General features: G+C 38.3%; 1 protein-coding gene and 1 long non-coding RNA gene across 2 annotated transcripts in view; both read left to right on the forward strand.

Annotated features, from left to right (window-relative positions):
* The window catches only part of LOC131249002 (uncharacterized), a 70,412-nt gene that overhangs the window by 41,869 nt on the left and 737 nt on the right, over positions 1-27,806 (forward strand). Inside the window, exons 2-5 of the mRNA XM_058249542.1 lie at positions 25,835-25,990; positions 26,083-26,210; positions 26,316-26,495; positions 27,519-27,773. Of these exons, the coding sequence (XP_058105525.1) occupies positions 25,835-25,990; positions 26,083-26,210; positions 26,316-26,441 (410 nt within the window). The 3' untranslated portion in view covers positions 26,442-26,495; positions 27,519-27,773. The remainder of the gene's footprint in view (positions 1-25,834; positions 25,991-26,082; positions 26,211-26,315; positions 26,496-27,518; positions 27,774-27,806) is intronic.
* LOC131249007 (uncharacterized) lies at positions 3,125-4,228 on the forward strand. Its single transcript, XR_009172596.1, has 3 exons — positions 3,125-3,194; positions 3,284-3,405; positions 3,523-4,228. It is a non-coding gene; the product is annotated as an uncharacterized LOC131249007 (long non-coding RNA).

Here is a 27,806-nt window from a genome sequence, read left to right on the forward strand (position 1 = left end):
TGGGTCTTCTTTCTTAGTTTGGGGTGGGGCCGGTCTCTCTCTTTTCCAGAAATTAAATTTGCTTAAGGGAAAGATAAATTTTATTATTATTATTATTATTTTGTTTTGAGAAAAAGAGGTTTTGGAGAACTGGGAGGAGGAATCCTTGAAGAAATTCTAATGCTTAATGTAAAAGAAGAGGGAGGCAAACTTTCATTTGATGAAATGGCATGGAGAAAAATTCATAGGGCGAAGTTCAATGCGAGCTTAGGAAGGAAGAAATCAAATGGGGACAATATTTTAGGACTATTTGGTTAAAAGTGGTAGGTACGAAATTCTTTCACGCAATGGCCAGTGCGCAAGCTCAGAACAACAAAATTAAAAGTGTGGTGGTTGAGGGGGAAAGGGTTGAAGGGAAAGCAAGGGTATGCGCATCGATGGTAAAACTTTACAAGGAGCTTTTGTCTAGGGAAGATTGGTAAAGACCAACACTTGATAATCTCCCTTTGGGTTCTATTTTGCAAGAGGCAGTAGAGTCTCTAGAGGAATCTTTCACAGTTAAGGAAATAGAGGCAACCATTTCGGATTTGGTGAGCGAAAAGCCTCTGGTCCTGACAGCTATCCAATTGCATTTTATCAAAAGTTTTGGGATCTATTAAAGGCGGATGTGATTGATTTTGTAAACGAATTTAAAAAATGAGTATTAGCGGCAGAATTAGGGGCCACTTTTGTTGAACTAATCTAAAAAAAATAGAAGGGGAAGAAAGCTTGAGGGATTTTATACCAATTAGTCTTTTGGGGGGCCCTAATAAGATTTTGGCAAAAATCGAAGCTTCAAGGTTTCGAGTAGTAATGGGAGAAGTGATATCCAGGTCACAAGGGTCTTTGTAGATCAACATTAGATAATGGACAGCGTGTTGATAGCTCATGAGTTATTGATTCTTGTAACATGAAAGGTATAAAGGGGTTATTTGCAAATTGGATATTAAAAAAGCTTATGATCATGTGGATTTGGACTTTCTCTATCATATGTTGGGTCATTTGGGGTTCAGAGAGAAATGGCAATCATGGATTCATGTTTGTGTTAAATCAGAATTTTTTATTTTTTTAATTATTCTGGTTAATAGTTCTCCAAAGGGCTTTTTCAAGCGTTAAAAGGGTTGTGTCAAGGAGATCCTTTGTCGCCATACTTGTTCATGGTAGTTATGGAGGTGTTGGGCAGGATGATTGATAAAGGAGTAGCAATTAGTCTAGTGAAAGGTTTTAAATTTAATAATTATCAGTTTCAAATATCATACTTACAATATGCGGATGATACGTTGTTTATGTGTGAGGCAAACAAATCAAAGGTTGATAATCTTCGGATGATTGTAGTATGTTTTGAGGTGGTATTGGGTTTGAAGGTTAATTCCGGTAAAAATGAATTATTGGAAGTGGGTTTCTTTTGGTAGGATCTTTGGGTGTAGGGAAGGTTCATTTATGACTACATATCTTGGGTATCAATATGTATAGGGAAGCTGGCCAAACACCTATATGATAAAGTAATCGAGAGATTTGAAAGAAAGTTATAAGTTAGAAGAGATGGCACTTGTGTTTGGGAGGAGGGTTAATGCTAATTAAGGTGGTGATGTGTAACTTATAAGTCTATTACATGTCCTTATTTAAGTATCCGAAAGCGGTGGTGGAGAAGCTCGACAAAATTAGGCAGGATTTCTTGTGGAAGGGGGCAAAATAAAAGCATAAGTTTCATCTTTTGAAGTGGGAGGAAGTATGTTAGCCATGGGATAAAGGAGGAGCCGGTCTTAGGGTCTTGGGAGATATGAATTTAGCATTATTGGGTAAGTGGGTGTGGAGGTTTGGTGTTGAAGATGATAGTTTATGGAGAGAAGTAGTGGGAAGAAAGTATGGATTTCAAGAAGCTTCTTGGTCGATTAAGGCATCATCATTGTATAGGGCATTGTTTCTTTGGAAAGTGGTGACCTTGCTAAAAAATTAGGTTTGGGAAGGAGTGGGGATTTCTTTGGGTACTGGTGAAGGGTGTAGATTTTGAGAGGATGTTTGGCTACATGATAAAAAATTGAGGAAGTTGCTCCCCCTTTTAGCAGTGCTTTTGCAATAGGTTAACGTGTCCGTAGCAAGGTGTTATTCTTTCCAAGGAGCCTAGGAGAAACTTAAATGAGGAAGCAGTAGAGGAGTTGTTGAGATTGTTGGAAATGTTGAGCAAGGCGTGCCCTTTGGTCTTACAAAGATAATTGATGTGGTGGTTAGAAGAAAAGTCCGGCAAGTTTTCAGTTAAATCTCTCTACCAAATGATCAGTTGTAGGTTAAATGTTAACGAGGTTAGTCACACAGCTTAATCTTTGGAGATATGGCACTCCTCTGAAGTTGGGTGCTCCAGCTTGGTTAGTGGGAAGTAACAAAGTGCTTACAGTCGACAATTTGTGCAAGAGAAAAATGATTCTTCTAAATGTGTCTTATGTGTTACCAGGATGAGGAATCAGTGAATCATCTTTTCCTTCATTGCGTAGTTGTAAAGAAAGTATGGGAGGGGTTTCTTGGCATGTTTGGTTCTTGGTGGGTCATGCTGTGTTCCATAGACTCTTTCTTTTTGTCTTGGCATGGTGGGGGTAAAGGGTAGATCAATATGGCTAAAGAGCTTATCATGGAATGGGTGATCAAACCAAAGGCTATTGTGGCAAATCAGTTTCCTTAAAATTGGGCAGATTTTTGTAGTTTCTTTTTCTTTTTTCTTTTTTTACTTTTTCTTGTAATTCTTTAGGCTTTAGCTCCTTGCAATAAAATCATCAAAGTTCAAGGAAAAAAAAGAGAGAGACATAAATACCTCCCACGTATTGCAATTTAACATGTGCATTGTAAGTGTACCAAATATGACTAGAGGCTACATGATAAATAAAGAGACTAGGTGGGCCGTACAACTTTACGGTCCTTATTACTATTATCTAGGTGTGCTATATGATTGTACACCCACATTCGTCAACATTAACATAATTGATGCATGCGGGCTTCTTCTCCTTCTGTTTGCTGTAATTTTTGTTTGTTTTAATTAGTTTATGCATGGTTAATCTCCTTCAATCTGACAAACAATTGATTTGCATGTTTAGTTTGAAGTTATAGTCTGGTGGTAATGTTGTTGAACAACAGATTATGATGAAGAACGTAGCATTGGGATATGCATGTTGGGTGGAATGGCCTTGGTAATGTTGAGTGTGATCAATTGTTGGAATTGTATACAGTGGCTGGAATTTATCATTTATTGTTTATCTCTACTGCCATTATTTTTCAGATTCATGATGAAAGTCAGGCCCTTGATTGAGTGGAATGGCCATGGGATAAGGCTTAGATGACGACGACGACAATGATGACTTTTGCTGCTATTGGATTTTCTACTTGAAGTTCTGAATATATGTTTAGTCATGAGTTTTGGTGTTGATGAAGATAGAATGTGGCTTTTGTTTTGAGGCTCCATATTTGATTCGCAGCTTCTTGTTTTGACAATTAAAGAGCTTTAATTGCCCTTTTCAGGAGTTTGCACTTCTATTCTTCATATGCTCAGTTGGTTTTCTGTGGGCTTCTATCCTTCAATCGTTCAGCTTATGGGAGTGAATTTGGTGGTGCTATGCTTGTCATGAGCAGTGGGGTTTTGCTGGTCAGTTTCATATCAAATTCCATGGTTTTAAGCTGTAGTGCAGAATTGCAGGCCAGTAACAGCGCCAAGCATCTGTTGTGATTTTGATTGATTCATAGAGTTTGGTTGTTATCATCAAATGGAATGGCCCCATGTGCTATTTGTATGGGCTGCTCAGATGTCGGACACCCTTTCAGTGATTCATGCGCTGCAGCATCTTTTTGTTTTTGAATTGATGCAGTTGGAGCCGGTTTCTTTCTTACTTCTTCTTACTTGGTTTCTTTCTTTTCTTGTCTTCTTTTTTTATTAGCTGAGTGCAGATGATGTCCAATGTTAATGGTCAATCTATGCATTAGTGGCTAGCTGTTGCCATCTGCTCGGGATAGTTTATTTTACAGCAGATTCATTGATGGAGACTAGGTGCAGGCCAGTGGCAGCTTGATTTTTCTCCAATTTTCTGTGCATTCGTGGCCTTCTGATGTTGGTATAGTGATGTCTTAGATATGGGCAATTCATCTAACTTTTGAGTAGTTAAAAGTAGCCCACTTGTTTATGCATTGTCAATTTGCAAACTTCATGTGAGAAGCTTTTCCGATCTCCTTGGTATAGGTTTATATACTGATGCAGGGAGGGACATGATGAGGACATACAACACATTAATCATTGGGCTCTGTAAAGAAGGGCTTATGGAGGAAGCTAATGGATTATTCTTGCAAATGGAAGAGAAGGGTTGCCAACCAGACAGTGTCACCTTCAATGCTTTAATTAGGGGTTTTCTACAAAACAGTGAGACCGTCAAGGGAATGCAACTTCTTGGTGAAATGGCTAAAAAACATTTTTCTACGGATGCATCCACTACATCTATGTTAGTGGGCTTGCTCACAGAGGGTGAAAAGGTCAAGAATACCTTGGAATGCTTAATAAATTTGTCCCCTAGGGCGAAGGAGAGGTGATTTGTTGAACACCAATTGAACATCAGCTCATTTTACTTGCTGTAATGAATGTTGCTGCTGGTCGTCCGATATCTTCTTCAGAGCTTTCCTACATGCTGCACTTTGTAAGAATATCTATATGCATCTTCCAATATCTTCTTGAAAGCTTTCCTGCACGCGACATTTTGTGAAGACATCTAAATGGTCAGTGAGAACTGCACAAGCTGCTTCATTCCAAATTTAGGCAATATTCCGTGAAATAACCCAATTACTCATTCATTAGTTTTCTAGCTCTAATTTGTAGATTTTTTTAGACAAATTAATTAGGATATTTCCTTTAAAAAAAAGAAAAAGAAAAAACATTTTTGTTGGTGGCCTCATCTTTCTAGAACTAGCGATGTAACCCTTGCTCCATCGATAATTCAAAAACTTAACTCGACTTAACTCTACTCAATATCTAGCTGGGTCGGGTCAACTCGAAGACTCAACGAGTCTTTAGTTGACTTGACTAGATATTTAAGTTTAGAAGTATCCAGCCTATGTGGTATATTTGAAAATAACATAGTTTTTAAATACTCTCATTCAAACACAAATACGTGTCATAGCACACTGGTAGTGCACTTGCTTGTGAGACGCCCCCGCGTGAACACGCGGTTTCCAAGTCACGTTGAGCTGACCGAGTTTTTGTGTCAACTCAATGTGAACACGCGTTTTCCAAGTCACGTTGAGCTGACCGAGTTTTTGTGTCAACTCAATGTGTCTTGTTGAGTCCTGACCAATTCAGGCTCATTAGCAAGTTTCCAAGGGACTCAAATATCTCGAGTTGAGTTGATTAGGCCAAGTTTTAGAGTTGAGTCACTGAGTTTTATAACTATGGCTCCATTAACTGGTTAACTTTGTGCGTAAGGCTGATAAGTATAGTAAGTTGATAACTGATGACTATTTGTTTTATGTTAATGCTAACCTAATCTCATACTAGATGTCTACAATGTAGTTGTAAGACTTGCTAACATAATGCCATAATAGGTCAAGTAATAGCTAGATCAGAAGTATAGAGCTGTGATCCTACTAGGATTGAAGATCAATACGAATTGCAATAAATCCAAAAAACATTTTTTGTTGGTGGCCTCATCTTACCAGAACTAGCGATATAACCCTTGCTCCATCGATAATTCAAAAACTTAACTTGACTCAACTCTACTCAATATCTAGCTGGGTCGGGTCAACTCGAAGACTCAGCGAGTCTTTAGTTGACTTGACTCGATATTTAAGTTTAGAAGTATCCAGCGTATGTGGTATATTTGAAAATAACATAGTTTTTAAATACTCTCATTCAAACACAAATACGTGTCATAGCACACTGGTAGTGCATTGCTTGTGAGACGACCCCACCTGCGTGCACACGCAGTTTCCAAGTCACGTTGAGCTGACCGAGTTTTTGTGTCAACTCAATGTGTCTTGTCGAGTCCTGACCAATTCAGGCTCATTAGCAAGTTTCCAAGAGACTCAAATATCTCGAGTTGAGTTGATTAGGCCAAGTTTTGAGTTGAGTCACTGGGTTTTATAACTATGGCTCCATTAACTGGTTAACTTTGTGCGGAAGGCTCATAAGTATAGTAAGTTGATAACTGATGACTATTTGCTTTATGGTAATGATGACCTAATCTCATACTAGATGATTACAATGTAGTTTTAAGACTTACTAACATAATGTCATAATAGGTCAAGTAATAGCTAGATCAGAAGTATAGAGCTGTGATCCTACTAGGATTGAAGATCAATACCAATTGCAATAAATCCAAAAAATTTAACTACATAGTTTTCGTGATGCAAACCACAAGATCTGAGAATGAAGAGATGAAGGGAATGGGAGTTATGATTAATCAATGAAGAGATGCATTGCTTGAAGGGTTTGGAGAGTGACGAAATATGGTAGATGGTTGGGAACTGGACCTCTCTCAAGTGTGGCAACTGATCCAGTCTTGGACTTTCCAAATTGTAGGTCTCACTGTAGATAGAGGACATCATGAAAGTCACACTGTTTGGATGATCTTAACTGACTTAATCTCTGTGAATTTGGAGTGCTGATCATTTTCTTTCAAACTTCCATGTGATAGTCGCCAATGTGATGCTTGTGATCACCAAGTTAGAGCATCTTTGGTGCCAAGCTCCATCCAAATTGGGGTACATTAGTTGGATGATCCGGATTGGTAGGAATTTATTCCATGTGTACGATGGATGAGTACAACTTGAGTTATTTTAACTTTCTCAATTTGGATAGGTCTTGGATTTGTCCTGTTTTGGAGCTGCAATCAGAACCTCCAAATGCTAAGTCAGTTAGAAGGCATGTAATCTAATGGAATCAGCATAATTTCTTGATGCATACCAACAAATGTATAGTTGTCGTCACCAGGATTGCAGGTGATTCAGAAAGGCATTACAAGCAAAGGAAAAAAACTTCAACATTCCAGTTTGAGAGAGGTCTGGTTCCCAAGGTTAACTGGATCTCAGGTTGCTCTATGTGATGCTGGAACAGGTATATGGTACACTGCTACCTCCAATATGTGGTACACTAGGGTAAGATCATTTGGGTCACCCCAGTACATACACTAGGTACGTGTACAGTTTAATATATGAATCAATATTCTAATTTATGTATAAAATGATGGTATTATTATTATTGGTCTCACATCCATAATACAAGTATAAATCTCTACGTTCTCAATGTATATTGACATTACGACTCAATCCACACTGGGAGTATATAACCATAGTTTCGGATCGGTAAGAGTAGCATCCAGGTTGCAAATGACCCAAAATCCGGATCATGGGATTTGGAACGGTAAACATAAGGTGATTGGTGATTTAGGTAACATTGGTCTCTCATGTCTTCTTGAAGGCAATTTCAATCTAATTATGTTTTCCTTGAGGAGGCTTCTCAATGTCTCCAAGAAAGAGAACCATTTGCAGCATTGAAGATTATGGTTTATTGAGAAACTGTGGATTGAGGTAGACTCTCAGCTGATAATTGGTGCAATGCAACTCCAAGAGAAAGCTTCCATGATCAATCACATTCAATGATCCACATACTATAATCTACAGGTAAGAGCAGAAATTCAGTCACATCTTCCGTCAGTAACGGAGCTGCTTTCAGGTTCGAAGACCGTGCCATTAACATGACTTGTGAGACGATCTCTGATGCTCCTCTGGACTCCACTGCTTAGTTTGTTGTTGAAATGAATTGGTATGTCCATGATGTTTATTCAGACACTATCTTCTCTTCTAGATTTTGGGTCTAATTAAAACAATGATTTAAGTTTTCAGCATTTTGGTTTAGAGTCTCACATTTATGATTCAATTTTCTTGAAAAGGAAAGATAGTGATTAGATTGGTTGGATATTCAAAAGAATTGGAATATGTAAATTATTGGAAAAGGAAACATCTAGCTGTTTTTGGATGCTCTGTGAACTGAATTGCAATAATTTGATTCAATTCATAAAGAGTAACAAAACTAGAGTGGCAAGGTAGCCTCATTCTATTCATAATTGTTGGAATATGGGGAGTAGCACGCAATGGAAGAAATGAAGAAATTAAAAAAGGAAAAAAACAGATTTGTGGGTTCAAGTGTTGACTTGAATAGTCAATATCTTAAGACAGATTTGCTGCGATTGTTGGGTATTCCAAGTGCAAAAGAAAGGAGATGACAAATTGTCTTTAGGATACAATGAACTCACAGATTCAAAGTTCAACACGAAGATTTGCACCTCGTAAGTGTTGAATATTTCTTCAAGAGTCAATTATTGATATGGCTCACTCAAACGTTCTCAAAAGGACAATTGCAGGAAGGCATAAGGTTGTAGTTAGCTTGATCTAGGAATGGTGTTCTGTCTTTGGACTATGATATCAAGGATATATAGAACTTAAAGGGACATTGTGACCTTCCCGTTTTGAAAAAAATGGTGCTGCATTGGCCCATATTTTCCGTATCGAGCTGTATTAACATTGATATTTGATAGCCTAAAGATGACTATAAAAAAAAAAAAAGGTTTTCTTTGTTTTGTTTTGTTTTTCCCCCCTCTTTTCCTTTTAATTTTTTTTATAGAGCGGGATTATTTTAAAGGCATTTCCAACCAAATCTAGATCAAATTTCAAGATCGAAACATTTTTTTTTTTTTCATCAAATCAAAGAATTGAACCTCCCGGGTGCGGTTTTACAAAAATCGTAGAAAAGGTAAAAAAAAAAATACTTTTTTTTTTGTTGCTTTTTCAATCTGGAATCACATCGAAACAACAATATAAATTATTTCGATTAAATATTGGTGGATTTGATTTGGATTTGAGGTGTTTTCCCTTTTTTTTTTTGAAAATTATTTATTTATGTAGTTGTTTTTTGAAAATTTTAGGAAAAACATTTTTAAGTACTTTTTTTTTTTTTACTGATTTTTATTGTCATGCATGAGGAATATTAGAAGACTGGATCTATGGATTTGTTGAAGATTTGGAGGTTTATTTATTTATTTATTTATGTAGGTATTTTCTGAAAATTTTATAAACAAATTTAAATTAGTTTTTTTTTTTTCCAATTCTTGTTATGACCTTGAGGAGTATTAGAGGACCATGGATCTGCTGATTTATTAGAGATTTGGGGCCTTTTCTTTTTTCTTTTATTTATTTATTTATTTATTTACACAGGTATTTTTTAAAATTTTCAGAAAGATTTTTAAATTAGTTTTTATTTTATTTTTCTGATTCTTGAAGAATATTAGAATATGGATCTACTGATTTGTTGAAGATTTGAGTTTTTTTTTTTTTAATTTCTTTTTTATTTACACATGTTTTTTCTAAAAATTTCATAAAAAAGTTTTGAAGTCGTTTTTTAACTTTTATTTTAATTTATTATTATTATTATTTTTTAATTTTATAAATTCTTGTTATGATGCATGAGGAGTATTAGAAGACTATGGATCTAATTATTTCACACATGCCTTGATTTAAAAAAAAAAAAAATTCTACATTTTTTTCTAGTTTCAAGTTAATTTTTTGAGTAGCCCTAGGGAAAAAGAAGTGGAGGATTATCCTTATGGCGGTCCATTTGGCAGTTTGGGCAGCAAGAAACAACTGTTGTTTCCACAATTGTAGAGTTTCCAAGGCGGGGGTGTTTTCGAGGGTTCTAATTTTGTTTAGAGATTGGGTTATGCAGTTCTTCTCTTTGTTTTGGGGGTTTCTAGCTACTATGGAGTAGCTTTCTTTTCTTTTTTTCTTTTTTTTTTAAAATATAAATTTGGCTTTCAATAAAATGCTCATCTTTAAAAAAAAAAAAAGAGTTACTTTTTGGGTGTTTTCTGTTTTTTAAATAAATTTAGAAAAATTATATTAGTTAATAGATAATCATATAAGCAATATATGATATCAAGTTCTGACGCATATCAACAATTTATAGAAAATAAAATAAAATCAACACCACACCTTATAGTAGGTTAACCTGTTAGGATAACATTGTTACCAAAGAACGGTGCGATACACCATTCAATACATTGTCAAAACACACAAAAAAAGATAGATTCTTGAAAATCTCAATTTTCCTATTTTCTAATATATTTCCGCATTTTTTTTTTTTTGCTTTAAAAAAATTCTGACCAATACAGGCCGATATGGCCCAATATGGCCTCAATACCAATAAGTGACGTTGTTCATATCAATTTTCCGCCAGGTCAATACGGTGACCGATACCATCATTCAGAACCATGGAGTAGATGCCCACACTTGATGTTAATCGGGGTTTCTCAGATCGAGATCAGATGAAGATTGCAAAAAACTTGAGCTTGCCAAGACCCACTATCAAAAGTGCAACTTCAAGAGGAAATCTTTTGGAAACAAAAAGCTAGGAATATATGGCTAAAAGAGGGAGACTGCAACACTAGATTTTTCTATGGCTCGATTGTAGAAAGGTGTAGATCCATGGTGTGGAGAATTAAGACAAAGGCAGTCGTCATCCTTGAGTCTATTGATGATATTGCATTGGAAGTTGAAACGCTTTAAGAAAATCTTTTATTTGGAAGGCATTGAAGTGGGGAATATCCTTGATTGTGTTCCAAGGTTGGTGACAGGGCAAATGAATGAGGCCCTTCTATGCCTTCGCCTCTTTTGGAAGAAGTTGGAGAAGCGGTTTTGTCTATCGCGGTGGATAGTACTCCATGCCATATGGTGATGGGGACATCATGCGCGCATGCGCACGCACGCCGCCCCCTACGTACGTATGCAAGGAGGAGGAGAGCCCCACCATCGATCTGGATCGATGACGACATCCAGGGAGGGCCTCCTAGCTAGAAGACTGAGTTAAGTAAAGCCCATCATGGGATCTCATGATTGTGGCCCACTTGTCGAATTAATCTTATATTTTAGGTTTTGCTTATTAATGATATTTAGAGTATCATGGACGCTTTAAATTTCTTTGATTAGTTTTTATTTTGGTTTACTTCATCGCCAAGTAATAGGTTACGCACATGGCACTAGTTTTGGGGTATAGGTTTTTTCTTATAAATAAGCACCCCTTGTAGCTTTTTTATTGATTGAAGCTTAATAAAAATTCTACGTTTTTCTACTCTTCTGAGTTCTCGAGTTGTGGAAATCCAATTGGGTGCGAAGCTCTCCCTTTATCGAAGGGCTAACTACCGTGGTGCAAAGCCACATCGATCCTGATTCGCCCCCATCCTCTACCATCTCTAATTCTCATCTCCTACCACCATCCGCGCTTCAAATCTGTCCTTTATTACAACAGTTTTCCTCTTTACAGTAGAATTCCAGATTCTGGCCCTGCAGGATGGCTGAAACTTCGGCGGAGTACCACGCACAGACCGCGCATCTGATCGACATGAAACTTGGGGGTTTTGAAGCCCTCCCCTGGCCGATCAGAGCCAAGGAAGCGCTTTCTGTGTTCGGCGCCCCCTCGCACGTGCGACAGGCCTGGCCCGTTGTCCGCGCACGGGGACTATTTCCAGGTTCAGATTTCCGCCTATTTTACTCCTCTCATACCTATTCTCCCTAACCCTAACCCTAGATTGCATTACTTTCAATTTATTTGCCCTTTTTCTTACCCTAGGGTACTATGAATTGAATTTAGTAAATCCTTTGGATTAAGGACTGATTGTTATGCTTGTGTGGATGATTTTTTTACTTCCCTTTGAGTATCGTTTGGTCCATAATTTTACTGATCCAGCCCTGGCCTGTGTAGGTCTGGACCTGCAGAGATTCCCCTTGCTTGAATGTTTAAACTTTTGTGTGGGATGTAGAATTTTATGTGATTGTTTCTGAATTAGTATAATCTAAAGCTTGAGATCTTGCATATCATATTTAATTTTCATGTCCTACATCAAATTTGGTATCAGAGCCTAGGGTTCTTATAGGGGAATGCATTACGTGTTTAGGGTTTAGTTGTTTATGTCCATTATGCATCAATTCTCATCATATATGGTTGTTTAGAGGTCCATAAACCCTGACATAAGCTGCTGAAATTTTCTGTTATCCCCTTATTTGAATTATTTTAGAAATTAACTTTGCTTTCTATTTCTAGGTTTATAAACTTCTAAATCTGTTTTTAGAAACTAATTTCCTTTCATTTTTCTTTTTTTAGAAACTAGTTTACTTTCCTTTTTCTTTTTTTAGAAACTTACTTTCTATTTTTAGAAACTTTCCTTTTTTTTAGAAACTAGGTTGTTTTTTTTTAGATACTTTCCTAATTTATTTTTTAGAAACTTCTCTAATTTGTTTTTAGAAACTTTCCTTTTTCGTTTTTAGAAACTAGGTTGTTTATTTTTATTTTTTAAAAAATAATATAAAAAAAAACATGGAACATTTGCAAGAGTCACTAAACAAGCTGTCCTAGCAGTTTGAGTCTTTGGGTAAGCATTGGGAACAACATAAAGACCAATACTTTGAGCAATTTAATGTGGGCAATACCCAACTAGAGACATCTGCTAGGACAAACCCCACCATTGGGAAAAGTGCACCAGAAGCTAGTGTAGTGTTACCCACTGAGGCCATTCTGGTAGTGGATGAGTTTCGTGATGTCTTTCCTGATGATATACCGGATGAGTTTCCCCTATGATGGATATAGGGCACACCAAAACATGGGACACCATACTACCTATAGCCGAGTTTGCGTTTAATAGTTCTGTCGATAGGACCACAAATCTAAGTCCTTGTGAAGTCGTTACTGGTTATAAACCTAGGAAACCTATTGATCTTGTCCCTATGTCGTTGTCCCATAGGCCGTCAGAGTCTTTTGCGCATCACATTCATTCATGGTATCAAGAAATCAGGCAGAAGATCATGACTAGTAATGAACATTACACACTTTCTGCAGACCAACATAAACGTTTCAAGGAATTCAAAGTAAGGGACTCTGTGATGGTCCGCATTAGGCCGGAGCAGTACCCTCAAGGAGCCGTTCGTAAATTACATGCGCGTAGCGCTGGACCATTTAAAATTATAAAACGAAACGGTCTCAATGCGTATGTGGTAGATCTTCCACCTTCCATGGGAAGTAGTTCCACATTCAACGAGGAAGATCTAGTTGCATTTCAGGGGACCACTGATACATTGTCCAGCCTATCACCTAACCATCCTGATTCCCCAGATCTTTCCCTTGATCCATGGCCCCCTCTCGACCCATCTTCTTAGCCTTTACCTCTCATACCTACCCGTCCTGACCCATTTTCCCAGCTACCACGTCCCATACCTACCTTTCCCGACCCATTTTCTCAACCTCTACCTTCTATACCTACCCGTCTCAACCCATCTTCTCAGCCTTTATTTCTCATACCTGCCCTTCCCACTCCCAAAGAGGTAATAGAGGATATCTTGGACCATTAGATAGTTTCAACGTTGGACGGCAGATTCCAGAAGTACCTGGTTAAATGGAAGTCACGCCCAGCTTCAAACAGCATGTGGCTCACTGAGGAGGAGTTTCAGAGACTTGACCCTAACATCTTGGAGTGTTTCAGGAGTTTTATTTCGCCAGTGGCGAAATCTTCGCAGCTGGGGAGAGTTGATGGGGACATCAAGCGCGCACGGGCAAGCATGCCGCCCCCTACATACGTACGTAAGGAGGAGGAGGGTCCCACCATCGATCTGGATCGATGATGACATCCAGGGAGGGCCTCCTAACTAGAAGACTGAGTTTTGGCTCGTTGGAGTGGACCCGGTAGTCAAGTAAAGCCCATCATGGGATCTCATGATCGTGACCCACTAGTCGGATTAATCTTATATTTTAGATTTTTCTTATTAATGTTATTTAGAGTATCATGGACGCTTTAAATTTCTTTGATAAGTTTTTATTTTGGTTTAGTTCATCGCCAAGTAATAGGTTGCGCACATGGCGCGAGTTTTGGGGTATAAGTTTTTTCTTATAAATAGGCGCCCCTTGTAGCTTTTTTATTGATTGAAGCTTAATAAAAATTCTGCGTTTTTCTACTCTTCTGAGTTCTCGAGTTGTGAAAATCCAATTGGGTGCGAAGCTCTCCCTTCATCGAAGGACTAACTACCGTGGTGCAAAGCTACATCGATCCTGATTCGCCTCCGTCCTCTACCATCTCTAATTCTCATCTCCTACCACCATCCGCGCTTCAAATCTGTCCTTTATTGCAACGGTTTTCCTCTTTATAGCAAAATTCCAGATTCTGGCCCTGTAGGATGGCTGAAACTTCGGCGGAGTACCACGCACAGACCGTGCATCCGATCGACACGAAACTTCGGGGTTTTGAAGCTCTCCCCTGGCCGACCAGAGCCAAGGAAGCGTTTTCCGCGTTTGGCGCCCCCTCGCACGTGCGATAGGCATGGCCCGCTGTCCGCGGGCGGGGACTATCTCCATGTTCAGATTTTCCACCTATTTTACTCCTCTCATACCTATTCTCTCTAACCCTATCTATAGATTGCATTACTTTCAATTTATTTGTCCCTTTTTTTACCCTAGGGTTCTCTGAATTGGAATTAGTGAATCCCTTGGATTAGGGACTGATTGCTGTGCATGTGTGAATGATTTTTTACTTCCCTTTGAGTATCGTTTGTTCTATAATTTTACTGATCTAACCCTAGCCTGTGCAAGCCTGGACCCGCACAAATTCCCCTTGCTTGAATGTTTGAACTTTTGTGTGGGATGTGGAATTTCATGTGATTGTTTCTGAATTAGTATAATCTAAAGTCTAAGATCTTGCATATCATGTTTAATTTTCATGTCCTGCATCAGATGGCTTCTCCGGAAGCTTCTTTTACTCATGCTTGAGATATTGTTAGAGAGGATATCTCTATTGATGCTTGCAAATTTTTCTCAGGTGGTCCAATCTTCATGTCCTTTTTATGCACATTGATTTGCTTGGTCCTGAAAACAGCTAACCCGGAGTATCTAATAGACTTCAGTCCCATAAGTCTTTGCAAATGCATATACAAGGTTTTCTTTAAGATTGTTGCTATGTAATTAGCAAGCATCCTTCCCCATATCATCTTAGAAGAACATGGAACTTTTGTTCAAGGAAGATTGATTGCTAAGAACATTAATATAACTAGTTAAATGGTGAATGAAATTGACCAGAAGGTTTGTGGGGATAATCTCATCTTGAAGCTGAATATGGAAAAGGCGTATGATCTGCTTGAATGGAGCTTCATTTCCTTAGTCCTCCAAAAGTTTGGCTTTGCTCAGGGCTGCATAGATATGATGGAAAGGCGTTGGAATGACTGTTGGTTTTGTATTATTATTAATGGTCGAGCTATAGGTTTCTTCATGTCCTTCCGAAGACTTTGATAGGTGATCTGATTTCTTCTAGCATATTTATCCTAACAACAAAAGTTCTGAGTAGGGGAGTCAGAAACCTCATGATATCCGGTGCATGCTAACCATTCCACCTGCCCTGATTATGCCCTTTGATATCCCATTTTCTCTTTGCTGATGACATGATTCTTTCTCAATGGCAGGTAATCCCTGGTTTAGGAAATGAAGAAATTTCTAGTGAATTGTGAGAAGGCATCAGGACAAAGGATTAGTGCAAGGAAAAGCTACTTATTATCATTCGACAAGGTGATAGGCTCTCATGCTCAGAGCATCACTCAACTGACAGGTTTCAAGCAGACCGCCTTGCCCATGTCCTATCTGGGGGTTCCTCTTTTGAAGGGGAGGCTTCGGGTTAGCCACTCGCTCTTCCTTGTTCAGATGACCAAGAAAAATCAAAGGATGGAAAGTGAAGCTGTTGTCGTTGGTGAGGAGAATTACACTAATCATCAAGTATGTGCTAACTAGCTATCCTATGCATGTCTTGGTTGCTTTTAAAATCCCGATATTCATCCATAAAAAAATGGAGGTAGTGGTCTTGGATTTCTTTTGGAGTGAATCAGAGGGCAAGAAAAACAGGCATTGGGTTAAATGGGCTAGAATCTTCTTTCCAACGTCAGAAGGAGGCTTAGGGGTAAGAAGGTTGGAGGATGTGATGCAAAGCTTCCGCATTAAGATGTGTTGGAACTTATCGTTGTGTGAATCTCTTTGGGCAAAGCTTTTTACGGTCAAGTATCTTAACAAATTTATCAAAACTGATCGTATCTCTTAGGCTGGGGGGACTGAAGTTGTGGAAGGACCTAGCCTGGAAGCTTCTGACTACCTTTCAACATTTTAGATTGATGGTTTTCCGGTGTGAGATGGATTTTTGGTCTCAAAATTTGACAGGACTTGGGCTTTTGGCTGGTGCGAATGAAGTTAGAATCCCGGAACATCTCCAGGATGCCATAGTAGCTATTTTTTGGTTCAGGATGGAGCTTGGAACTTCTTGGATCTTGAGGATGCAGTGCCGGCTGACATTCTTCAGTGCATTCAGGGGAAAAATATAAAGGTCATGGACAGGGATGATTGATTCATATGGGCCTTGAAATCTTCAGGTAAGTTCTCCCTAAAGTCTGGTTAGGAGCATGTTCGGGCTAAGCGTCTTATCTAGTCGTGGACACGCTGGGCCTGTAATAAGTATATTCCACAGAAGCTGGTGGTGTTCTTATGGAAGGTTATGCACAAGGCGTGCTGGTTGATGTGGTTCTTCAATAGGCAGGCATACACATAGCGTCCAAATGTGTTTGCTGTGACAGTGATTCTCAAGAGTGCAGGCCCTGACACTGTTCCTAGATGTACGAGATTATTCTAGAATGGTAATGCTCTTGCTCAGGCATCTGTGGATCACCTGCAAAGGGGATTTGCTGATCCTGGGACCCATCTGGCTAGCAGCAGCTCTCATACTCTGGATAGAAAGGATTTCTGAGGATTTCTGAGCCACTGTGGATCATCTACAAAGCTTCACTAGAGAGTCCACTTACCAACAGCTTTTACAGCGCCCTGTCAGCAGTGGGGAACAGGTGCAGTGCAATAAAAACCTGTTGGTCTAGCAGCTGAACAACGTTCAACCTGTTAATCAGGATGATCTGATTGTTGAATTTCAAGCTTCTTTGGGGGTGGCAGGGGCTGGATAGGTTGAGCTTCCAGGTGCATATATCCTATCATTTTGAGAGCCAGGGCCCCCAGAAAGGCAGGGGAAGGGAGTGGAAGATTCACCGGTGGAGGAGCCACCACATCAGAAATTGGGAATGGAGAGGGAATACTGGTTCAGGCAATGAAATTGGAAGTGTGTGGAGTCTGGTTGGGGAGACAGATTAACAGGTCTCAAATTATGCATCAAAGGAGACTAGTTAGCAATGATGCTTCTGTTCCCCTCTTTCTTTGATCATTTGCATTTATTTTTTTCTTGACATCAGATTAGTTGATTTTCAAAGTATTCAAAGTAAACTGATCAAATTCGCCACACAACTATATGCTTAGTTCTAGCAATTGTTTAAACACCACCATATAAAGAGGTAAAGGATCATCAAGAAGCTGCTCCAAGATTTACTAGGCTAGGAAACGTTAGGGTGAAATACAATTGGCATGTCTAGTTCTTGGTGCAAGTGGGCTGGCCACAATGTAAGCTTGTCTTTGGTCTTCACCATCAAACCGTGATCAAGTTTGTATACATAAGCTAAGCTGTACTACCAGTACAATCCGACATGGTTTTTCTATCAAAATTCCGGTGCATACACAACCAGCCTACCTTTTACTTCTCTAAGTTGGGGCTACTGAATGAAGCTGAAGCATTTCACTAAATCAACAGGACAGGAAAGCTGATAGCATTGCTTCATGCCATTAGATACAGAATAACGACACACATGGATATACGAGGAAATCACGATAAAAAAGAAGAAGAGAACATCAGGCACTACATTAGTTAACCAGCTGCTGCCATGACTCCAAGAAAGATTTGGAGTAGCATCCGAAACCAATAAGTATCGCCCAATACATATGGGTTTCATTTCGGAGCACAACTCACTTAAAACCTCCAAATTCACCTATTATTAGCCCTAATTTGAAGTAGTTAGAAATGTTTGTTAACATATTTTAATGTATTTTGTGGACTTACAGAACTTTTTTATACTGAAATTTGGGCATCTCATCCAATATGTGCTAGGTTTTGGCAATGGACAATAGGATACCCATTACGCCCACTTCAGACTTGCTGCCAATAGAAGCCAAGCAAATATTCATGACATCTAAGACAAAAAAGAGGAAGAAGAAGAAGAGAATTGAAGAAAAAAGAAAAGAAAGTGTCTTGCAAACATTTAAAGGTTGGCATGTAAACTTTAGATCAATACATGGTTAAGTTCATAAAAGAACAAGCTGTTCAAGCATACATAGGCGAATCTTGGCAAATAAATATACATACATGAAAGGATGATACAATATCAAAAGAAATGCCTTGAAAGTAATCGGCTGCATGGAAAAATTAATTAAATTGAGTATTAGATGGCAACAATTAAAAATTCAAAGCAACAGTGTTAAGAGCTGAAGAAGTGTATGTTGTGGAGGACATCAGAGTAAAAACATTGAATATCTTCTTTCAATAAAGAAACTAAAAAAAATTCAATCTTCCCTTCAAATTGACACCCTAGAATCCTTTCTCTTGCAGATCGAACATAGGGAAGCCAAAATCCCTTCCCTTTTCGCTATAGATTCTAGCTCTCTTCAGAAATTTGCTAGATCTGAGGGAGAACCCAAGAATCCCTCAAATCCCAATGGATTTCATTCTCGAATCCCACAACAACCCCTAGAATAGAAAATAAGGTGAATAAACCGTAAAATATCTCAAAATCCTTTCCCATCTGTCGAATTCCTAACAGATCGTGGAAATCCTTTCTTTCTTGTCAAACTCCTAATGGATCAAAGATGATAAGAAGCTAAACCCCAGAAATGAGAGAGAACCTTTTCCAGCCAAAGAACGCATTTTTTTCCTATTTGGAAGGTTAGGAAAGATGAGAGGAGAGCGTGTATAACTGTGTGAGAGAGAGACCTTGGAGCCCATGATGATAAAAAAAATATATATATATCACGGGCTCTCTTTTTTTCTTTTTTTTTTTGGCACCGACGAAGGTGGACGGCCCTGTCAGGGGGCTCGTGGGGCCCATCGTGAGGTTTATCCACTCTGTCCATCCATTTTGACAGTACAATTTAGGCCATGATCCCATAAAGGAGGTAGATTGAAGCCCCAAGTTGATCACACCATAGACAAATCTCTATTTTTTTACTATGGTGTGGTTCACTTGAGCCTTAATGTGTATTACGATGGGCCCCATAGGAGCACTTTTTTTTGGTGGTGGCTGCTGTGAACAGCTTTTTGTGATTCGTCGACGGCTTTTAGCCGTCGGAAAACCACCATACGATCGTTGAATTTAATTAAATTATTTATTTATTTATTTTATTTGTAGTGTTTTGGCATAGAAATTGAAATGTGAGGTATATTAATTCAACCTGTCAGGGCTGACCCTTTTTTTTATTATTTTATTTTATTTTACACGCTCACGCCCCCACACACTCACGCCTTAGTGGCATTTCACCACCTAGGGATACTCGAACCCTTGACCGGGTCTTGAAACTCCTTAGAGTCTACCACCGGAGCAAGAGTAAGGATCCGTGTGAGCTAAACTTGATCAAGCTGAATTAATTAAAAGGATTCATATTTTTCAACCCAAACCCAAACCAAGGACTTTGATAGACCGTGTGAGCTAAAGGTTGACCTGCACTTAAGTTGCAGCCATATAGGGAAGTAAGAGATTGTGGTTTCACTAATTCAGACTTGTTGTGTGTGTGTGTGTGTGTGTGTGTGTGTGTGTGTTCTAGTTATACGATTCACTACTGTTTCCTTTAAACCTAATATATGTAGGGAATGAATGTGACATGATCATCACGGCATTACAAGCAATATATCAAAAGCTACTTATTCACACCCCTCTACATAAAATAGCCAAACACTTAAGAAAGGCCACACACACGGAGAGAGAGAGGAATGCTCACCTGCATACCTTCTTATGTGAGCACCCATGCACACCTTTACATACGTGTCGTGGGCACATAATCTGAATGGTCCATGTGATGCGGCACCCCTTGAAACCTCACAATCCCAACTTTTGGCCTGATAAAAAACTCTGGCAGGCCATGGCAAAAGAAAACAATTTCTTCCCTTGATTTGCATTTCTCTTTGCTATGGCCCACTAGAGTTTTGGATCATGCCAAAATTTGTGCCCAAAAAGTTTCGAGGGGTGTTGCATTACATGGACCATCCAAATTATGTGCCCACGACACGTGTGCAAAAGTAAAAAGGTGGGCAGGTGAGCATCTCTCTCTCTCTCTCTCTCTCTCTCTCTCTCTCTCTCTCTCTCTCTCTCTCTATGTGTGTGTGTGTGTGAAACGGTTCTATGCAGTCGACCTCATGGAAAGTTCCCATGAGGTGGAGCTGCGCGGGCCCCCCATGATGCGTGTCAAACACCAATATTTTTTGAGAACTCATCTCCCATACTATATGCTTAAAAATATGGACAGTATACGTTATGAAGCACCCAATGATGGTGTTCTATATAAATATAATACTTTTTTTTTTTTACATGCGCACACACCCCACACACTCACGCTAGTGGAATTTCACCACCTATGGGTACTCGAACCCTTGACCAGGAGTCGAAACTCCTGAGAGTCTACCACCTGCGCAAGATACCAAAAAATAGGGCGAAGCCGGCGGATCTTGGAAGGTTTTGCTACGGATTTTAGTTGCCATTTTAGCTACGGATTTTAGTTGCAGCTAAAACCAAATAAGCTGTCGTGAAACCAATTTTTTAACGGTGGACGTGCAATTCACTATTGTTTTCGCATTGTGTGGTCCAACCAAGCTTTAGTTCAGCCTCATTTTTTGTCATAAATAATAAAATTATGTTAAGAAATGGATGGACGGCATGGATGAAACAAATCGATCATGGTGGGGCCCACAAAGCCATACCAGATCCAAAGATCAAGTTACCGTTTTGAATTTGTTTTGAAATAATGTGAGTTTTGTATTTGATTTAAAATAATGGTGACTTATTCATAACAATAGTGGCAAAGATTTAGAGTTATCCAGACCATCCAAATAATCGGTCTAGTTGTAAATGGTAAATGTTTATAATTTTATTATATATAATCATAACCATCCAGAAAATGGTCCCATGCATATACGACTGTTAATATAAATTGTGTTATAATTAATGGAAAACTCACGGAATTCGGATTTAAATTCATTATCATATCCAAAAGAGGATTTCTGATGAGCGCCATTTCATCTTCCATCCAAAATCATTTTCGAAGGCCATTTCCGTCGAGCGTCGTTGCCGAGCATCATCTTCCATCGAGTGTCGTTGCCGAGCATCATCTTCAAATAGGTGAGCTTCTCTTTCCCCCACCCTCAATCTTCAATCTGGATTTGAAAGACGATGCTCTAATGAAACTCATACATCAGGATGGCCCTCTGTAACTAGCCCCACACATACATCTCAGCTATACTTTAGACGTTTTTGTTGATGATGCTGTCCATTTGTGAGGGCGATCCCGATTTTAGGGCCAAGGCATCTACATGGTGGGATTCTCAAGATCGATGGACTGGATCACACACTCATGTGCAAGACGGACCTTGATATCAAGCTCGTGTGCAAAATGACCCATGTCTCTTAGCCGGGCCCGGGTACGGACCCGGTCCATTGTCAACTTGACTGCTAGAGGATAGCTCCCTAGCCCTTCATCTTTCCAGAATAGCATAGATTCACCATTGTTAACTGAAAGCTTGAAGCTATCTAACAGAAAATTCCCCCATTTCATATACTTCTTCCTCCCTTGTTATATTTTAGGTAATCTCATGTGGGGTGCTTTTGCATTTGTTAGTTCTTGAAGTCTGTGTGGTTATTTGTGGTAATTTAGATTTGAATCGGTTTGGATTCTATTGCAGATTATTTTTCTCTTATACTCTCATATGGGCGTACCTCTTTTTTAAATTTATTTATTATTTGGTGAAAATCAATGAGGATTTAGTATGGTTTGGCTGGATTTTTTTTATATATAAATTTTTTACACCCATATGAATCTGTTTGGATTTTGTTGCAATTAGTTTTCTGTTTACAGAAGGGAATCTCACATGGGTATCTCTGTTTTTGAAGTTTCTTTGATTTTTTTTGGTGAAAATCAATTTGATTTTAGTAGATGTGTAGTTGTTGTTTTTTTTTTTTTTTTTGCTTTTTGGAAAATCAGTGAAATTTGGGATGTTTTGAAGCAATTTTATGCATATTTTTCGATTTCGATGTTCATCAAATTTGGATTAGTTTAAAAAAGGAGTATTATGTGGGTTTTTTCTATTATATGTAACAGAATCTCATTTGAGTGCTTTTGCATTTATCAGTTCTTCAAGTCTGTGTAATCATTTGATGTGAATCCATTTGGATTCTATTGTAATATTTTTTCTATTGTCAAGAAGGAAATCTCATATGGTTCTCTCCTTTTGAACTTTCTTTGATTTGGTGAAAATCAATGTGACTTTAGGATGATGTGTGGGCTGTTTTCAATTGTTTTGGGATGAAAAACCAATGAAATTTGGGATGTTCTTAAGCAGTTTGATGCATATTGGTTGAAAAATGAAGTGTTATGCAGATTTATTATAATTTTTTGTGGTTTAGACGATGGAATCTCATGTGGGTGCTTTTGCATTTATCAATTCTTAAAATTTGTGGGATTACTTGATGTGAATCAATGGGTGTTTTTGATGATTAGTAGTTGCTTTTGGGTGATCTTGGACTGAAACCAATGGAATTTGGGGCACTTTCAAGTTATTTGATGCTAGTTGATTGATTTTAGTGTTATTTGGACTTGGCATAATTAATGGAGTGTTGTACACATCATTTATGTTACATGTAAGCGAAGCTCATGTGGGTACTTTTGCATTTGGCAGTTTTTGAAGTTTATGTGATCATGTTATATTAATTGATGGGAATTTAGGATGATGGGTACTTGTTTCCGGGATTTTTTTTTTGGACCAAAATCAAGGGAATTTGGGATGTTCTCAAGCAATTTGATGCATATGTATTGACCCAGATGTTCTTCATACTTGGATTATCTGAAAAATGGAGTGGTCATGTAGATACTTTTCTGTTTATTAGTTTTTGAAGTTTGTGTTTATTTGATGAAAATCAATGGGAGTTCAGGATGCCGGGTACTTGTTTTCAGGTGTTTTGATTGGAACTAAGGTAATTAGGGGCTTTTTCTAGTTATCTGATGCACGTTGATTGATTTTAATGTTTTTCAGATTTTGATTACTTGAAGACATGGGAGTTCTATATGGGCTTTCTGTTATTAAAAGGACATCTAATGTGAATACTTCTCCTTTTGTCTATTTTTGTAGTTTGTGTGATTATGCAGTGAGAATCAATGATAGATTAGGATGATGTGTACTTGTTTTCAGGTGTTTTTTGGACAAAACCCAGTGGAATTTATTGGTTTTTCTTCTCTGTTTTTAATTATTTGCTGCACATTGAGTGATTTTGATGTTCTTTTGAATTTCAAATACTTAAAGACAAAGTACTTGTACATCTTTTCTGTTGTATATAAGGAAATCTCATGTGGTTACTTTTATTTGTTTTTGAAATGTTCTTGATTATTTGATGAAAATCTATGGGAGTTTAGTGTGATGGATACTTGTTTTCAGTGATTTTTGTGCTGAGAGATATGGAGTTTTGGGTGTTTCAAGTTATTTGATGAATATCCATTGATTTTGTTGTTTAGATTTTCAATTATTCTACACTGTTTTGGTTGATAGGTTGTTATTTCTAGCAAGTTTCTTGCATGATACCAATAAAAGATTTGGGGGACAACACAGATGCACCTCCAAATTACATAAATGCCCTTACATTTAGTTTAAAAGCCTTCCCATGTCCTTAAATAATGCATAATTTTAGTGATCCATAAAACTAATGGTGTGAAGACCTTTTCCCTGGTTTATTTCATTATATATATCAGAGATATACTAATACATATGACCCAGGAAATGCATGCGAATAGTGGAAGAAGTTTGCAAGACGTGGGTGACAGGTGGAGAAGCATAAAAGGAGAGTTATTTGAAAATCTGACAGACTATGGTGCCTTTTTTTTTTCTTTTTTTTTTCTTTTTGTTTTAAGGACAGAGTATGGTGCTTGATATGAATGCATTTAGAACTTCTACCCATGGCATATACTGCTCAGTTTTACCCACTCGCCATCAGTAAATGCTGCCAATTTTAGCCGCTCACAGGATTTCTTGCCAGAATTCGGTGTGCCTTAATGAACACCCAATGTAACTAGCAAATGATAAACCTGCCAGGATTTTTATTTTATTATTATTTTGTTATATATATATTTATTTATTTTTGAAAGGGCTGTTGTTGGTTGAGGATTTGGATCCTATAATGTTGAAATTTAAGGATTTCATTGGAGTTTTTTCAGTATATTTGAGTATGGAAAGAAGCTGAATGATAATTGAAGCTGCAAATTTGAGAGAGAGAGAGAGAGAGAGAGAGAGAGAGAGAGAGAGAGAGAGAGAGAGAGCTGATGTTTAGTCTGTTTTTGTACATGCTCCCATGATGTCTACTCTGTGAGTGTTCCTTATCCAGGACTAGTGGGAATGGCAGCCCTAGTGGCAATGACAGCCCTGGGGAAGGAGATCAGAAGAGACCGAGACGTCCGTATCAATTGAAGACATTTAAGGTTGAGATTCGTTTTGCCGCTCAAATCCCAATGAAAGCCATAGCGAATGCTCTGCGAGGTCATGATTCAGAGAGCTCTCAAGAAGCTTTAAGAGTGCTTGACATCATACCAAGGCAGCACACAGCAAAGCAGTATGTAATTTCAGTTTTTTATTGTTGGCATCACTTCTTTTTTTTTTTTTCCTTTCATGAAATTGTTAACATAGCTGGTAATTCCAGAGGATGCCTACTTGTACGGCAATCGTATTTCAACAATGAGCCTTGCAGGCAATCGTATTTCAACAATGTGCCTCGCAACTTCACTGACATAGGAGGTGGTGTTGTTGGCTGTCGAGGTTTCCATTCTAGCTTCCGCACTACCCAATGAGGCTTGTCTCTGAATATTGGTATCTCCTTGGACTGTTTGTGGACGTGGGGTTATTGATATCCATGTGTTTCTTAATTGCAACACGTGTTTGACAATATCATTTTCATCACTTTTTCATCAACTACCATGTGCAGATGTGTCTACAACAATGATTATAAAGCCAGGACCTGTTGCAGATTTTCTAGTGGCTAACCAAAATGTTTATATTTTTCTTTTTGGTAGCATTTGAGTGTGTGCTGCTCAATGGCCACCATCCATGTTGGAGTGTAGTTTTGGTTTCTTTTACAGATGTATATGAAGTTTCCTATTAATTGTTGTGGGGCTTTTTGGTGTATGGGTTGTTGTCCATCACAAAACATACTAAAGCATGGACATTTTCTGCATGTAGTACTGAGTGTAGGAAAATTCTATATCATGCTCAAGACAAAAAAAAAAAAACTATGGACCTAGCTTGTTTCTTCTTCAAAGAGCTTATTTTCGTGACATTTTTGTAGTTGTATGATTACATATTTATAGTTAATACATTAGCGCTTGTGTGTGTGTGTGTGTGTGTGTGTGTTCTTATAAGGTATGGGAGAGCTCAAGCTATGGATTTAATTGGGTTTGGTTGGGGTCTGTCAAACCATAGGGCCCAATTAATAATTGGGTTGGCTGTGCTTTGTGCTTACACTGACCTGCTTAAGCATGTTCTACAACACATGTTTTTTAGGATTTGCGTGTTTGTGTGTGTGTGTTTATGTATTCTTATAAGGTATAGGATCTTGTTTATGACAGGAAGACTTGTGGTATGGGAGCTGGGCGCAAGCTCAAAACACATAGGAGGAGACAAAAATGGGCTGACAAATCATACAAGAAGAGCCATCTTGGAAATGAATGGAAGAAACCATTTGCAGGTTCTTCCCATGCCAAGGGAATCGTTCTTGAGAAGATGTATGATCTATTTCCTGACACCCATTTTATTTCCCTTCACCACTACACTCTTTACCTTTTTATTAAAAGTTCATTAATAAATTTGTATGCAGCGGAATTTGAAGCTAAGCAGCCCAACTCTGCTATCCGTAAGTGTGCGAGAGTTCAATTGATTAAGAACGGAAAGAGGTTAGTAGCATTCGTCCCCAATGACGGTTGCCCTAACTACATTGAGGAAAATGTGTGAATTGGTCCATACATGTTTGTTTTTTTTTTTTTTTTTTTAAAAATTATTTTTTGGAAGTTCGCCTTAACTTTTTTGTCTTCCTTTTTTCCCCCTTTCCAGGATGAAGTTTTGATTGCTGGATTTGGCCGTAAAGGTCATGTCGTTGGAGATATTCCTGGAGTCAGGTTCAGGGTCATGCAAAAAACAGCCTTGCATGTAGATGTATCCTCCTATACAGTTACATAATGCATCCTTTTGGGGACTATACCATTGGACGGAGCAAGGCATGTGAAAATCTAAGTGGGGCTCATCTTGCTGCTTTGGTATGACTTCAAAATTTCTGCAAGGCTTTCTATGATATCCAAAGCTTCTATATATCTCTCTCTCTCTGTTTTTTTTTTTTAAATATCCAATCCAAATATTTAGAATTTGGATGATATATTTGATTTCTTCCTTTCTATTGTGTAGACTTACTTTCTCAAATAGGTTGGTTCGTTCAGGGCCTTGGAGAAATGGGTATATTTAGTTTTGGATGTGTGTGTCAACTATCATTTTTTATATAATTGACACCTTTTATCTTGGAATATGATTTATGAAGTAGCATATGAACGCAATCCCCATCAAAATCCACACCTACGGGAGTGCAAATAGGAGGATTGATCTTAACAGTATGGTCGTCATGCACATAGACAGAAAATGCTTGCAATGATTGTTTCTGAGTACTAGGTGGCCTATTAATGAAAATAATGTCTCCGTCCATAATACGCCTGTTTATGATTTGACCAACTTTCAAATATGTATGCCCTTTTGAACCTTCCCTAATTGCATAAGTGGCTGAACCATCTCTGTATGTTACACATAATTTGCCATCCACTAGTTTCTGTAAATTATCTATGTTGTATGCCGTGACCTTCTCTTCAAATGTGATCTTTTGATCTAGTTCTAATGGTAAACTGATTTCATGAATCCCTTTATATGCATTCCCAGTAATCACACTACGAGAAGAGAACCCTGATCCCTTCCTGATAAACAGTGTCCGCATCTTTTCAAGCCATGCCTTTGTAGAAGAATCATCAACCTCTTTAACAGCCCCATACTTCCTAGTAATGTCATAAGGTGCCTTGTAGGATGATAAATGAAAATAAGATCAGGAAATACCAAAAAATAAGTGAACGAGCCTTCATTTCCTCTCTAACTACCTCAATCCAAGTCTTTTTTGGTTTTCCTCTCATCCTCTTTACAGGAATTTCTGCACGTAACTGATGTTGCTCCATTTTTCAGCTATGCTTTGATTTGATTTACTGCAGTATGTTTCATCTCCAGGATTTTCTTAAATGCAATGAATCTCGCTTGCAACAATTGCCTTGCCAAATCTATGATCCTATTCCGTTGGGGGAGGGTGCTGGTGCCGGGTGGATGAAAGGGGTTGATTCCATGGCAATGCCTGAAGGTTCTACATTGTTTTACCTGATTCAAACAGGGCTTGCTTACACACATGCTGCAGTTGGAGTAGTAGTTTATTTGAGGCAGGAGTTGTCATCGGTGAAAGATGTTCCTGTCCTTATTGCAATTGACCAGGTAAAACCAAATGCACCTCATTCCAATTTCATT

Source organism: Magnolia sinica, chromosome 6, assembly GCF_029962835.1.
Source record: "Magnolia sinica isolate HGM2019 chromosome 6, MsV1, whole genome shotgun sequence".
NCBI lineage: Eukaryota > Viridiplantae > Streptophyta > Magnoliopsida > Magnoliales > Magnoliaceae > Magnolia > Magnolia sinica.